Raw genomic sequence first — 16,687 nt, 5'->3', positions numbered from 1 at the left:
ACAGGATACACATGGGAAACAGCTGTCACACACAGCCAAAACATGTAAAAGGCAATAGTCAAGGGAGAGAGATGGCTGTCAAATATTCTTCTATGACAGCATGCAATTTTTCCAAAAATGTTTTTCTATATATTGCTTATCATATCCACGTATGAACTAGGGGTGTGCTGGTGAATTAGTGCTTTCCTATGTGGGGACAGTCAGGAAAATTACTCTAAATTAACTAAAGATGTGAATTTAAAGTGGATTATTTCAACTGCATTAAACATATGAACATAAGATCAGCCATACTGGGTCAGACCAAAGGTCCATCTAGCCCAGTATCCTGTCTTCCTACAGCGGCCAATGCAAGGTACTCCAGAGGGAATGAACAGAACAGGTAATCATCAAGGGATCCATTCCCTGTCGCCCATTCCCAGCTTCTGGCAAAAAGAGGCTAGGGACACCATCCCTGCCCATCCTGGCTAGTAGCCATTAATGGACCTATCCTCTATGAATTTATCTAGTTCTTTTTTGAACCCTGTATATTCTTGGCCTTCACAACATCCTCTGGCAAGGAGTTCCACAGGTTGACTGTGCATTGTGTGAAGAAATACTTCCTTTGGTTATTTTAAACCTTCTGCCTATTAATTTCATTTGATGGCCCTTAGTTCTTGTATTATGAGAAGGAGTAAAGAACACTTCCTTATTTACTTTTTTCACACCAGTCATGATTTTATAGACCTCTATCATACACTTACTCGCCTCTTTTCCAAGCTGAAAAGTCTTAGTCTTATTAATCTCTACTCAAATGGCAGCCATTCCATACTCCTAATAATTTTGTTGCCCTTTTCTGAACCATTTCTAATTCTAATATATCTTTTTTGAGATGGGACGACCACATTTGCACACAGTATTCAAGATGTGGGTGTACTATGGACTTATATAAAGCAATATGATAATTTCTGTCTTATTATCTATCCCTTTCTTAATAATTCTCAACATTCTGTTTGCTTTTTTGACTGCTACTGCACACTGAGTGGATGTTTGCAGAGAACTATCCACAATGACTCCAAGATCTCTTTCTCGCGTGGTAACAGCTAATTTAGACCCCATCATTTTATATGTATAGTTGGGATTATGTTTTCCAATGTGCATTACTTTGCATTTATCAACATTGAATTTCATCTGCCATTTTGTTGCCCAGTCACCCAATTTTGAAACTCTTGTGTAGACACTTTCATTTAGAAATAAAGTGGTCTTAATTTGGTTTTCTTTCATTCACTTTGGAAATTAAAGCAAGCCCATAGATTGACAAGGATAATGTTGCTAAGGCTGAAACAATGTGTACTAATGGAAGTGTAACAGCAGATCAGCCATGTAACCATGGTTTGACCTTGTAACTTTTATGGCTATGCTCTACTGAAGCATTCACTGCTTGGCAACGTTTTGGCTCTTTTTTTTTTCTTTTTGGACAGGAGAATAAGCCATTATCTTTCAGAATTCCTTATCTTCACATCAGGAACCTGCACCTCTGCAGCACAGCTAATATTCCACAATAGGAACCCGGGGTCACCAGACAGTATTTTTATCCCTTGTTATATCTCTTGGCAAAGCCTGGGATGTTGCAGCATTGGATATCTCCTGCAGACATTAGAAGGGGTATTTATGGCATTGACCTGTCTCAAATAAGTCTGCACATGCCCTGATAAAATATGATATGTTAACAAGGAAAAGTTCCCTTCACATGAGCTATGAAGCACCTTCCTTTTTTTCTCCTGAGCATATATGTGATTATCAATCATTGGGTTTGCTTGATTTTGCATAGACACCCAACTGGTGATAGTTAAGTGTGGACTTGACCATCGGATACCTCAGGCAAGCAGCCTCACGTCAGTGGAAAAGTAGGAAACACTCACAGTTTCAGATTTTACGCTTTAACAGATGCTGTATTTTGTGTTGTGCAATGATGGTTGTTGCCTATGTGGATCTCTTCTGAGAGAATCACAGGACTCCCTAGCACTCTTATTGCTCTCTGTGATCTCTCTTGTTCCACTAGTATTAGTATCCATCCTTCCGCATGTTACAGGTCATACTTTATTTTGCAAGACTGTAGGAAAAAAGGTTCAAATACTACACTATGGAGAGAGTGCCCTGCATTTTTCTACTAGTTTTGTGTGTGCTAGGAAACAGAAAAAAAAATGCTGGTTTCCCTAAGCTTGGTTCCTGTCATCATCTCTCCACTGGAAATATAAACTGAGTCATCTGAAGAGGAGCCCTCCTCCTCCTATAACTACCCAAGAACAATATTCAAAAAATCGGAAAGACTATCCTTATATCTTGGCTTCTTTCTTTTCCCAGTCATCAATTCAAAGATTGTTGTGGTCTGTTTCTAGCAGAAGACTTGTGGTGTCAATGTTAGGACTGTCCAGTGTCTTCTCATTAAGCCCTAAATGTTTCTTTTTAAGCACACTTCACTCCTCTTTCACACTAGTATTCTGCATACTGCTCTTGTTTATTGTGTGTATTGAAGACTAATAGAAGTTGCAAATGTGCCTGGATCACTGCTTTAGCTAACATAGCAAAAGGGCAGAATTTGCAAACCTTTCCCCAGACTGAGGCAGAGCACCAGTACAGACACTACTTTTCTATGTGACTGCACCTTTTCCAATAGGGAATGAGATATGCAGATATGGTTATTATAATTGGTGATGGGGTGACAGAATCTGAGAAACTATCAAAGAAAAACAGGAAATACTGCTGTGTGGGGGATGACAGCACAGTTAACACTGCAGTCCCCACACACAACCCCAGCCAGAAGATGGATTTCAAGGCCATTAATCAAATGAAAAAAAGAATATGAGGACTACACCCTTTACAGCTAAACACAATCAAATATAGAGACAATTGTGAAAAATTTGATTGTTGTGAATATAATATACTGTCAAAGTGAATTTCATGGTATGTACAGACTGTTTTTTGTAGTCACCTAGCTGCAGCAGAGTGACAGAAAACTGGAGACCATTAAACTCAAATACTTAGCTAATATGACATTTACACTTTTAAATATAGGAATGAGGAGACACTTAATATAACATTCTCCAGTAGCCCCTACCATATGCCTGGGACTACACGCTCACACACAATTACTTAACTATTGCAAGTTCTATGAGACAACCGTGGTGAATGATTACTCAGGCAGAGTCCCTGCATTGGAAATGAATGCTGTTAAGCACAGTGAGGCACAGAGTCAGATCAATCCTTAGCCAGCCATAAACTCAAAAAATGGAAGCAGGCAAGAAAATAAACGCACTTTTTCAAAGACCAAAGCAATACAACCCTGTGAGTCACTAGATTGCCACTCAGGAGGCTGCATTAGTTAAGACGGTTCAATCACAGGATCCTCAGTAAAGGGATTGCTGAGAGGAGCTTTGGATCCTGGGATAGAAGACGTTATTTCTGTAATCAAAGAGATCCTGAAAATCACTGCAACTGGTATCTTTGCAGCACTGAAACATACTGATGCAAAATGAGAGATCAAAAACAGAAATACTGCACCACAAAAACTATCACAACACAAGATTAATTGACACCTTCCACCAACACTATTATTAGGAGGGAAATGTTAATACTCATGAACAACAGGGCCTCAAAAAGAAAAAGAAAAACCAGCCTGATTGCAGATGACTGCCTACTTGAATGTTACTTAGATAAAGTAAAGACAGGTATATTGTGGGATACGGGTGCCCAAATAAATATAATCCTGGATCAAAAGGCACATAATCTCTGCTCATCTGTGACAACTTTACAAACTTCTGGGAATGGAGGGAAATCTTGACGTGAAGGTGGTGAATGAGACTAAGATTGCTAAAGATGGACTGATGTAACATTCAGCTTGGCCATCCACTGTACATCATTTGGGATGGAAGGTGAGGTCCAGCTTAGTGTTAGTCCAGATTAGTGTTGATGTGCCTGTATATTCTTCCCAACCTAACCTTCCATTCAGAATGCAACACAACAACACCTGCATGTTCACACACCCAATTATTTGGTATAATTATGATAAGAGAAAATTGAGAGCAAAAAGTCTTCTAGATAGCCAGCAAATCTGGTTGATCTCTTTTGGACTCTAGGAGTAAATAACCTAGTTCTTTACATCTGGATTCTCCTAATGCAGCAAAATATAATACTCTTCCTTGTGAAAAATAGGATAGGCAAAGATTTAAATTTTTAGGCTTTTTTATCTGCTACTATGTTGCTTTCACTAAAATGATCTCTCTTTACTCTCTGCCTGAGACATTCAACCCCCACAATGACTTCCTCAATTTCCTCCTGTTTCTAAAACTAGGCCATCCAATCAGTGAACTCAATCCATTGCATGTGTTCTACGTGACCCGTTAAATCATTTAGATAGTGAATTTCAATACAGTAACTCAAAGGGGCGCATAGGACCTAATATTGTTTAATAAACCTATTAGGACACTTTTGAATAATGAACACATTCATGAAATCTTGCTGTGTTCATGAAACAATTCACAGATGAAAAAAGGCCAAATCTGACAAATAAATGGTTTACATTCATAAATCCCAAGGCCAGAAAGGACCATTGTGATAATCTAGACTGATCTCTGAACTTCCCCCAAAATAATTCCAATGAATAGTCTGATGAGCTGTAATTGCAAAACATATGTTTCACTATAAAAGATATACCAGGCACTATACTGCTTCAAACATAGATATACCTTATTATGAAACACTGGCAGTTCAATATTCATTATGGTGGGTTGCTACAACATCAAATCTTTTTTTTTAAGACAGGAATCTAAAAGGAACCTATCCATTTAAGGGCATACAGCCTTCAAGTTACATGACCTATCATGACTGGAATGCATACAGTACAAAACTTTCTGAATTCCATACATTACACAGCGCATCACCTACATTATATGTTGCAGTGAAACTGCACATTTAGTAGTGCATGTGGAAATATCCCAGTCCACTACGATACAGTTATAATATCTGGCCCTATAATGACAATAGGTAGATTATTACTTTCACAAACAGGTTGTCTTTTGTGTAGTCTGTATTTTACAATCTTTAATAGTCTTCCACAGATCATCATTTAAGTTAACTCTGTTTTTCTATATAAAGGCACTATAATTACTGGATTGGGAATCCTAGCACATACATAGTTTTAAAACAAAGCTTTCTACTTTGAGAAAAAAAAATCCTTTCTAATTCTACTTCTTGGATTTCTACATACACGATCAATATTTCATTGTACAAGTTAACAAATACTGAAATTTTACCTGTAGCTCTGAAGACTGATGTAAATTTGGAAATAAAACAGATTTTATACAACTTGTTCACTGTACACAACCCTCTATTCTATATTTCTGTATTGCTTTATGAGAAATATATGCTTCTGAGTACACCAGGATTTTATAGAGCCAAACAACAAAACAACCAAATGAAAAAAAAAATTCAGCTATAACTCTTTACTATCTGGTGCTTCTGCTTGATGATAAACATTCCTCTCAGCTCAGTGAGTGATATGAGGTGACTGAATACCAAAATAAAAAAAAAAGTTTCTAAAAAATTGAACAAAGTCTGTAAGGTCAGAAAAAGTCTCCCACAATATATAGTAGGGAATATTTTCAGAGTGGTGTTTGGGCTGTGCACCATACTCAAAAATTTCCTTATAATGTAAACTTTGGGGTTTTTTTTTGAAATACATGTAAATACATGCAGCATGTGTTCCACAGTAAACCATTTGTGCATTTTTGCTAAACTATAGAATTCAGTGCTTTCAGAAGTATCTCTGTGATCGGGTCACCTCTGAAATAGAGATATGGTCTTGATCAAAAATCCACGGAAGTCAACTCTATTCTCAAGAAACTTCCAGTGTAAGTCCCTGGCTCTTTAAAACAGTCCTTTAATGAAGGCACACAAGTGAAGTTTTTCACTACAACATGCAGCATGTGTTTCAGAGTGTTATCTATACAGCTTTATGCCCGGGTGCCCTTGCTGAATTACTTATGAGTTGGAAATGTAAGTAGCTTCAAGGATTACTACCTTTCCATCTGCCAGAGGAATGATACAACCTCTACCAAAGGAAATAAATAGTATCAAAGGAAGATGTAGAACCCTTACATCAACTCCAGCATAAGGAAAAAGGGTAGGGAGACCCTACTATACACAGGAGAATAACATCACAAAAAAATTGAGGCTGAGGGGAAATTTTGTATCAAGATGCTTCTAAAAATGATATTGTAGAAAAAATGAATTATAAGGTGAACTTAGGCAATCAGATGTTAAAAAGTCATCTATTTTAAACTGTTTTAATTCATTAAATTATTTAAAATGACTGCCAATATTGTGAAAGGTGCAAATGATGTTACCACAACAATCCAAGGAAAGTGTGATTTACCGGTTTCTCTAATGCTTTGCAATTTTTTGCAATCACAGCATGAGTCAAAATTACACAGTGAGTGCAAGGTTACAGTCCTGCGAGCCTTTGGGGTCAATTCCAATTACTTTACAATGAAAAAGTAAAATATAATAGTAAAAAAATTCCTATCAGAGTTATGGGGTGCCCATGGGGAAAAAATGGCAAGGCAGTGTCACCATGTCTGCCCATCTCCCAGACTTGTTATCAGTGCCTGTAAGATTAACAGAAGAGAAACACTGTATTGAAGAAAATGGGCAATAACGCAATTAAAGAGCAAGAAAGCAATACGTATTGGACTGCTTTATGATTTCATAATTGCAGCTTTGAGGCCCTTGCCCTAACAAGCCCAGCTAAGCATGGCTCCAAATACATCCCAGACTGGCTTTTTAAATTAGATATTTTATCTCAGTGCATTTACTTGCTACAAGATTTTAAATAGATTATTCAGCTGTTTTACTCCCGAAAAGCCAAGGAACCTTAAGTGAGCTAACAATTTTTATATTTAAAAGGCATTATGAGCCCAATTTGAACATCTAGGGACAGATCTTGCTGTGGGCAGTTAAGTGCTTAACTTCGCGTATTTTCCTTCAATGCCACACCATATTAGGCCAACACAATACAATCATCATTTTCTATCTGAAAAGAAACACATGGGAGTACAGAAAAAAAATTCACAGGGCTTGTTACTGGTTTTCAGTTTGGAAATAAAAGGGGAGTGGCACCTGGCATTCTGGTCGCTTAGTGACATAAACAGCATGCTGGAGGCTTAGCACGGCAGTGTACTACATTCTAATCAACAGTGAGAGCCCTAAATAATTATTCCACTACACACCACACAGTGAAAAATAAGAGTAAGAAAGTAATAAAAAAATGTGACTTTTGACAATTATTAGTAATAAAAAGAAGATAATAATTGCCAAAAAAAATCACAAAAGTTATGATGTTACCTGGCTATGACAAAGAGCACACAACTGACACCCAAGTAAGCCAGCAGAATATACATCCAGATATCAGGGGAGAGAGGATTCAGGAAGGAGAAGACGCCCGGGTTTGTACCATTGGGCTTGCGGTACAAAATACTTATTCCGAGAGTCATAAAGGGCTTGGAAAAGTCGATGACCTTCTCTCGAACATAGGTAATAGCCAGCGGTGCAACTGCAAGATCAGCCTTCTGTTGACAAAAATATAAAGAGAAGAGAAACAGGCCATAAGTCAGAAGCAGCAGGCAGAAGCAGGCAATCAAATTAAACAAAACACTGACTTTACACTTGGAGAGGTGTACCTATTATGATTAAATTTAAAGCTACCCTCTACCTCTAGTAAGGAAGCTGATTAATTCTGGTTCTCTTTCACTGAGTGTTTCTGAATTAACACAGCAGTATTTAGAGATATTCACAAAGCTGTTACAGGAATGGAAGGCAAAGGAGGCAAAACACAATATCCTTCAGAGGACCTGTGTCTTAGCTCTTTCCAATCTCTCTCTTAAAATTCCATTTGGCTTTGAGTGTCACTTCATATCTCTGCTTTATAAATTCTTAAATGTGCTCTTTAAAAAATAGTAATAAACTTAAGAACCAGATGTGAACATGAATGTTCTTCAAGTAGTAATTCTACAGATATAGGGTGAAATCCTTGATCTGCTTAAGTCAGTGGGAAAACTCCAATTAACTTCAATAGGGCCCATAGCATATGATTCCCCATTCCATTACACTAGCTTGGCTCCAAAGAAATTATAGAACCAGACCCATAATATCATATCTATACACTTAGAGCCAGATTTTGATTCTCTTACTGGCATCTTGTCCCAGGAGTAGACCAATTAATTCAATGGGAATCTTTATAGACTAAGATACTGGCAACATAAGGAATGATATCACAATCTTCCCCAAAAACTTTTAAATCACTTGGAGGGTGGGGGGGAGGAACTAAGAGTAGGGAGAGAGAAGGGTGCTTCTGTTTATTTTAGCAAAATATTTTGATGGAAACAGAAAATGTTTTGAACAGTTTTACTGTGACAATTAACAGTCTCAAGTAATTATTGTTCTCATATATGCTGCACTTGCAAAACAACCATGGGGAACAATTTCTAGCTATATAGCTAGATCCTTACTAATTTGCATGAATGACTAGGTGACCTTATTGTAAATTACTGAAGTTTGTGACCCATGAGTAAGTGAACAATTTAAAACAAACAAACAAACAAACAAACCAAAACAAAAAACATCTCACTTCAGCCGCAATTTAGTTTTAATTATGTCAAAAATGCATAGCAAACTAGTAAATACACAAAAACAAAAATCTACGAGGGGTTCGATGGCACCTTAAAGACTAACGGATTTATTTGGGCAAAAGCTTTCGTGGGTAAGAAGCCTGTTTTTTTTTACCCACAAAATCTTATGCCCAAATAAATCTGTTAGTCTTTAAACTAAAGACTCCTCCTTGTTTCTGTGGATACAGACTAACACCCTTCTGATACTTAGTAAATATACTGTATTTTGAAAATATAATGTCATCAAAGTAACATGCAATCTATCTACAGCATTGACCATTAAAATCTGTATTGATGTCTGATGAAAGACTGGAATTTTGGGGGGATGATTACAAAGTATCCAAGTTAAGAAGGTGCAGATTAGCCAGATTCTATAATAGGCTATAGAAAGAGAGAGATATAATGAGAGAGATGGTATAACTACTGTGAAAATAGCATGTTATTTTCAAAATGCCTGTCCTAAGCCTAAATAATACAGTTGATCTACAGTTAATTTCCAACAATGTAGTATAGATTAATATATTTTTCTCAGTTTGTTTTATGCAGATAACCAAAAATCCCATACATTTTGTTTCTATATGCTTCAGTCATCATTACATTTTTCTCAGTTGTGGATTACTTTGTGCTTGCTGCATAACATTTTATAAAGTTCTGCAATCTGTGTACTGTATTTCATTATTCCTATACATGTTTATGATGTCACTGAATTTACTCTATGGAGTTTGTTATTTGTGCAAAACTCAGATAACATTGTGCAAATTATTTCCTAAGAGCTCAGTATTGCAAGGTGCTGAATGCTCTCAATTCCCATTTGTGCTCAAACCTCAAAAGTATTATTCAGGCCCTAGCATAGAAATATTGCATCATAGGAGAGATAAACATCTGTGTTTGTGGGCCACTTTTTACTAATGCCACTCTGCATGATACAGAAAGACTATATGACTCACTTGGATTAAAGGCTACAGCTGCAGCTTTTTACTGAAATATGAAAAAAACTGTAGCATCACCAGGTAGCCATTAATTCTTGTGCTAATCAGCATCAAAGGCTGAGGATAGCTGTTATACACTCTGAAGAGATGCCATTCCCCATGGCTCCATAACACAGGCCTTCTGGGTGAATCGCTGGCAATGACGGTCGAACCCAGGACCTCACGGTCTTAAAACATGAGCCTCTGGTTCATAGGTGTTGGAACTAGAGGTCCTGGGAGTGCGGTAGCACACCCCGACTTAAAGTTGTTTCCATTATACACAGAGTTTATAGTTTAGTTCAATAGCTCTTAGCACCCCCACAATAAAATTTGTTCCAGCACCTGTGCTCCTGTTAGCAAAAGGCGTAGAAGACTCACTCACCTTGATTTGTGGCCCAGCTATCACTAGAGGGGGGACACGAAGTGCTACACCAAGTGCCGGTGAATTACACACTTTTCTTGGCCGGGGAAGCTCATGCATTGGCTAGAGCTGAAACTCAGGAACCATTTCAATGTTTGAGAGAAATATATTCCCATCTGGGGCCCTGTCTGTTCATGGTAGTAGGCCATTCTCACACACTTTTCCTCCCTTAGAACCCGTTACTAAAGTTGTGCAAACGTTATGAGAAAGGAGGCAACTATCATCCTCTAATGCAAGAGATTCCCACCAGCCAAACTGCAATATTAAAAAAAACAAATGTCCCAGGCTTAAGGAAAAAGAATGTATATTGAACGGGGCAATTAGCTACATACTGTATTCCACTATATTGGATGGTTAGAGCTCTGCTACTCCTCACCCCCTTTAAAATGTTCATATATAGGATACTCATTTATGCTTTGTATTCTAAATATTAAAGTCATTGTAATAACAAATATTATATTTAAGGTAAGAAACCACAATATAAAACATTACCTTAGCTTAAACCCCCCCCCCATTATACATTTGTATGCTGATGCTGCTTTACTGAGTCTAAATATCTTAGAAGAATACATAATAGCTTAAAGCCTTCTTCAGCTTATTTGTCACTGTACAATTCATGCATCAAAACATAATAGGACAAACTCACAATGCAATATGAAGGAGATATATGCTTATGTCATTTGCAAATGAGAACCTGATAGCTATAACATGTCTATTCCAGTCTATTCAGGTACTTATACTACACCCAGAACTGTGGCTTCTAGATTGTGTAGAATTTGTTACAATTTCACAGCACTGAATCATCATCTTATTGATAAGCACCAAATCGAAACCAAACCAAACTACAGAATATATATATGGAGCTGACTTCATCCCAATATAATTCCACTCATGTCAATGGAATTACAGTAGGGATGAAACTGGCATGTTGGTTATTTTCCCCATCTTTATGAAAATCTCCACAGCAAGGTATTTGAGGGGTGAGAATTATTTGGGGCATCAACTTAACAAAACACTTCATTATCAGAAGTCTTTGGTGTCAGTCTAACTATGGTGCTCAACACACCACAGACAACTGATCCAGCGGTATCAATTCCGTGATCCCAGATGCTAGATACTGTTGCATATCTTCTAAAACCATCAAGGGAGTCTGCATGTGTAAACATTGTAATTGATATTGTAAAGATACATGATGATTCAAGCCCAGAGCTGTTCATTTTACAGTGATTAAGCTACTTACAGTGATTACGTACTCTTAAGGTATGTCTACACTGCATGCTTCATTCAGTGGCTGTAGTGTAGGTACCTGTATAGCCCCCTTAGCAGGAATATAAACAGCAGTGTGAACGGTGAAGCATGGGGCTTAGGTGAGTAAAGACATACCTGATGGGTATGGGTGTAAGTACATACCTTGCATGGCTCTCTACTCACCCAAGCTCTGCCCCCCTATCCACACTGCTATTTTTAGCAGTGTAGTAGCCTGCTGCTGGAACCTTTCCACACTATATATAGAAAGACTCTGGCAGCTGGGAGGCAGAGAGAAAGACTTTACCAGCTCCTTCCTGCTGGAGCCATTCCTCACCACAGGGAAAGAAATCTGCCATGGGAAAGGGTTCCAGCAACTCCAGCTAAATAGACAGACTCAAAGAACCCAGTCATTTTAAGGCATGTTTTCTAATCCTTTAATTATTCTTGTAGCTCTTCTATGAACCCTCCCCAATTTATCAACATCCTTCTAGAATTGTGGGCACCAGAACTGGACACAGTATTCCAGCAGTGGTTCTACCAGTGCCCCAAATATAGTGGTAAAATAACCTCTCTATCCCTATTTGTGATTCCCCTGTTTGTGCATCCCTGGATTGTATTGGCTCTTTTGGCCCATCTCACACTGGGAGCTCATATTCAGCTGATTATCTACCACAACACGCAAATCCTTTTCAGAGCAACTGCTTCCCAGGATAGAGACCCCATCCTGTAACTATGGCCTATATTCTTGTTTCCAAATGTATACCTTTACATTTAGCCATATTAAAACACATATTCTTTGCTTGTGTCCAATTTAATAAGCAATCCAGATCACTTTGTATGAATGTCTTGTCCTTGTTTTTATTGACCATACCCCCAGTCTTTGTGTCATGTGCAATCTTTATCAATGATGGTTATATGTTTTCTTCTAGGTCATTGATAAAAATGTTAATACCTTTATCAATAAAACTTGGAATCTCATCAAAAAAGATGTCAATTTAGTTTGATTTTCTTTATACACATACTGATTTGCATTAATTACATTACCCTAATTTAAGTCTTTATTAAGTAAGTCCCATATTGGCCTCTCCATTATCTTAGCATCATAGACTATCAGGGTTGGAAGGGACCTCAGGAGGTCATCTAGTCCAAACCCCTGCTCAAAGCAGGACCAATTCCCAACTAAATCATCCTAGACAGGGCTTTGTCAAGCCTGACCTTAAAAACCTCTAAGGAAGGAGATTCCACCACCTCCCTAGGTAACCCATTCCAGTGTTTCACCACTCTCTGAGTGAAAAAGTTTTTCCTAATATCCAGCCTAAACCTCCCCCACTGCAACTTGAGACCATTAATCACTGTTCTGTCATTGGGTACCACTGAGAACAGTCTAGATCCATCCTCTTTGGAATTCCCTTTCAGGTAGTTGAAAGCAGCTATCAAATCCCTCCTCATTCTTCTCTTCTGCAGACTAAACAATCCCAGTTCCCTCAGCCTCTCCTCATAAGTCATGTGCTCCAGCCCCCTAATCATTTTTGTTGCACTCCGCTGGACTCTTTCCAATTTTTCCACATCCTTCTTGTAGTGTGAGACCCAAAACTGGACACAGTACTCCAAACGAGGCCTCACCAATGTCGAATAGAGGGGAATGATCACATCCCTCGATCTGCTGGCAATGCTCCTACTTATACAGCCCAAAATGGCATTAGCCTTCTTGGCAACAAGGGCACACTGTTGACTCATATCCAGCTTCTCGTCCACTGTAACCCCTAGGTACTTTTCTGCAGAACTGCTTCCTAGCCATTCTCTCCCTGGTCTGTAACAGTGAATGGGATTCTTTCCTCCTAAGTGCAGGACTCTGCACTTGTCCTTGTTGAACCTCATCAGGTTCCTTTTGGCCCAGTCCTCTAATTTGTCTAGGTTCCTCTGTATCCTATCCCTACCCTCCAGCGTATCTACCACTCCTCCAAGTTTAGTGTCATCTGCAAACTTGCTGAGAGTGCAGTCCATGTCATCTTCCAGATCATTAATGAAGATCTTTTCAGGGATCACTGTCAGGCTGACAGGCCTCTAATTGCCTATGTCATCCTGTTTAACCTTTTGAAAAATTGGCACAACATTAGCTTTCTTCCAGTCTCCTGAAACTTCCCCAGTGCTCTAAGATTTATTGAAAATAAATCAACAACAACAGTCCAGCAAGTTCTTCAGCCAGCTCTTTCAAAACTCTTGAATTCAAGTTATCTGGATCTGCTAATTTTTAAAATGTCTAGTTTTAGTAGCTTCTGTTTAACATCATCTACAGATACTAGCGGACAGGGAAGAGTGTTATCATCAGCACATAATGAGATTATATCACAGGTTATAGAACAGAAATATTTATTGAACGCGTCTGCCTTTTCTGCAGTATTATTGATATTATTGGAATAAGCAATACCATTATCATCTAGTAATGGATCATATAGTTAATGGAAATCATGTGACTGAATCCCCATGCACCAGTTTGAAAGCATGCATCCCCTTCCCTTAAGGACAATATCCTGCTAGCAGTTTTTGCATAAAATTCCAATTGACTTCAGTGGGTATCACAACTTACACAAAATGACGTCCTTGTTAATAGCTGCAGATGGCAAGCCTTAGATACTGAACTGAGCTCCCATCCTTAACCTTTACCTGAAGGGAAATGATTTAAGACACACTCACAAGGCTGTTCAAAGCTTGTATTTCCAGCACCTATCTGTATCTGTTCTATGGATAAAATGACTTAAGTGGAGTCCAATTCTAACACTTTTCTCAAGCAATAAATTTACTTATAATTGAAAAAGGTAATTTTTAATGTTATTTTGATTCTTAGTTTTGAACAACAAAAATAACTGCTCAAAGACTTGCATGCACATATGGTATTTTGTGCAAAATAAAGACAATGGATTTCAAGAAGGCAGACTTCAGCAAACTCAGGGAGTTGGTAGGTAACATCTCCCAGGAAGCAAGTCTAAGGGGAAAAACAATAGAAGACAGCTGGCAGTTTTTCAAAGAGACATTATTAAGGGCACAAGAGGAAACTATCCCACCGAGTAGGAAAGATAGAAAGTATGGCAAAAGACCACCCTGGCTTAACCAGGACATCTTCAATGATATAAAAATAAAAAGTCCTACAAAAATAGGTCCTAGGTCAAATTACAAAGGATGAATATTAACAAATAACACAAGTATGTAGGGACAAAATTAGAAAGGGCAAGGCATAAACCAAGATCATACTAGACAGAGACACAAAGGGTAACAAGAAAACATTCTACAAATACATTAGAAGCAAGAGGAAGACCAAAGAGAGGGTAGGTCCCTACTCAAGGAAGGGGGGGTGGTAATAACAGAAAATGTGAAAATGGCAGAGGTGCTTAATGGCTTCTTTGTTTTGGTTTTCACCAAGAAGATTGGTGGTGATTGCATGTCTAATGTAGTGAATGTCAGTGAAAATGAGGCAGGAACAGAAGAAGCTAAAACAGAAAGAACAAGTTAAAAATAACGTGGACAAATTAATGTCTTCAAGTCACCAGGGCCTGATGAAATGCATCCTAGAATACTCAAGGAGTTGACTGAGGAGATATCTGAGCCATTAGCGATTATCTTTGAGAAGTCATGGAAGACAGGAGAGATTCCATAAGACTGGAAAAGGGCAAATACAGTGTCCATCTATAAAAAGGGAAATAAGGACAACCCAGAAAATTACAGACGAGTCAGCTTAACTTCTGTACCCAGAAAGATAATAGAGCAAATAATTAAGCAATCAATTTGCAAACATCTAGAAGATAATAAGGTGATAAGTAACAGTCAGCATGGATTTGTCAAAAACAAATCATGTCAAACCAACCTGATAACTTTCTTTGATGCGGTGACCTTCTCATAAACAAACTAGGGAAATGCAACCTACATGGACCTACTATAAGGTGGGTGCAAAACTGGTTGGAAAACCATTTCCAGAGAGTAGTTATCAGTGGTTCACAATCATGCTGGAAGGACATGAGTGGGGTCCCTCCGAGATCAGTTCTGGGTCCAGTTCTGTTCAATATCTTCATCAGTGATTTAGATAATGGCATACAGAGTACACTTATAAAGTTTGCGGATGAAACCAAGCTGGGAGGGGTTGCAAGTGCTTTGGAGGATAGGAATAAAATTCAAAATGGCAGGGACAAAATGGAGAAATGGTCTGAAGTAACCAGGATGAAATTCAACAAGGCAAATGCAAAGAACTCCATTTAAGAAGGAACAATCAGTTGCACACGTACAAAATGGGAAATGACTGCCTAGGAAAGAGTACTGTGGAAAGGGATCTGGGGGTCATATTGTACCACAAGCTAAATATGAGTCAACAGTGTAAGGTTGTTGCAAAAAAAGCAAACATCATTCTGGGATTTATTAGCAGGTGTGTTGTAAGCAAGATATGAGAACTAATTCTTCCGCTCTACTCCTCTCTGATTAGACCTCAACTGGAATATTGTGTCCAGTTCTGGTTACCACATTTCAGGAAGGACATGGACAAATTGAAGAGAGTCCAGAGAAGAGTATTGACTATTAGCAGTAAATATTCCCAATGGCCTGTGATGGGATGTTACATGGGGTGGGATCTGAGTTTCTACAGAGAATTCTTTCCTGGGTGTCTGGCTGGTGAGTCTTGCCCACATGCTCAGGGTTTAGCTGATCGCCATATTTGGGGTTGGAAAGGAATTTTCCCCAGACCACATTGGCAGAGGCCCTGGGGTTTTTTCGCTTTCCTCTGCAGCGTGGTACATGGGTCACTTGCTGGAGGATTTTCAGCACCTAGAAGCCTTTAAACCATGATTTGAGGACTTCAATAGCTTGGACATAGGTTACGGGTTTGATACAGGAGTGGATGGGTGAGATTCTGTGGCTTGCATTGTGCAGGAGGTCAGACTAGATGATCATAATGGTCCCTTCTGACCTTAAAGTCTATGATTCTATGAAGAGCAAGAAAATGATTAAAGGTCTAGAAAACATGACCTATGAGGGAAGATTGAAAAAATTGGGTTTGTTTAGTCTGGAAAAGAGAAGACATGATAACAGTTTTCAAGTATGTAAAAGGTTGTTACAAGGAGAAGGAAGAATTTTTTTTCTTAACCTCTGAGGATAGGACAAGAAGCAATGGGCTTAAATTGCAGCAAGTGAGATTTAGGTTGGACATTAGGAAAAATTTCCTGTCAGGGAGGTTAAGCACTGTAATAATAAATTGCCTAGGAAGGTTGTGGAGTCTCCATCATTGGAGATTTTTAAGAGCGCATTAGACAAACACGTCAAGAATGGTCTAGACAATTTGTCCTGCCATGAGTGCAAGGGATTGGACTAGA

At 38.5% G+C, this 16,687-nt stretch overlaps 1 protein-coding gene across 4 annotated transcripts in view; it reads right to left on the bottom strand.

Moving 5' to 3' along the window:
* The window catches only part of GRIK2 (glutamate ionotropic receptor kainate type subunit 2), a 598,580-nt gene that overhangs the window by 184,260 nt on the left and 397,633 nt on the right, over window positions 1-16,687 (bottom strand). For 3 of the 4 annotated variants that reach the window (XM_030556012.1, XM_030556010.1, XM_030556011.1), the window contains one exon: window positions 7,378-7,601. In XM_030556012.1, the coding sequence (XP_030411872.1) occupies window positions 7,378-7,601 (224 nt within the window). Of the gene's footprint in view, window positions 1-4,920; window positions 5,005-7,377; window positions 7,602-16,687 lie in introns of all 4 variants that reach the window. The other variant, XM_030556013.1, reaches the window with a different exon arrangement.

This window comes from Gopherus evgoodei, chromosome 3, assembly GCF_007399415.2.
Source record: "Gopherus evgoodei ecotype Sinaloan lineage chromosome 3, rGopEvg1_v1.p, whole genome shotgun sequence".
Lineage (NCBI taxonomy): Eukaryota > Metazoa > Chordata > Testudines > Testudinidae > Gopherus > Gopherus evgoodei.
The sequence above is the reverse complement of the archived record's forward strand: the minus strand, read 5'-3'. Positions and strand labels throughout refer to the sequence as shown.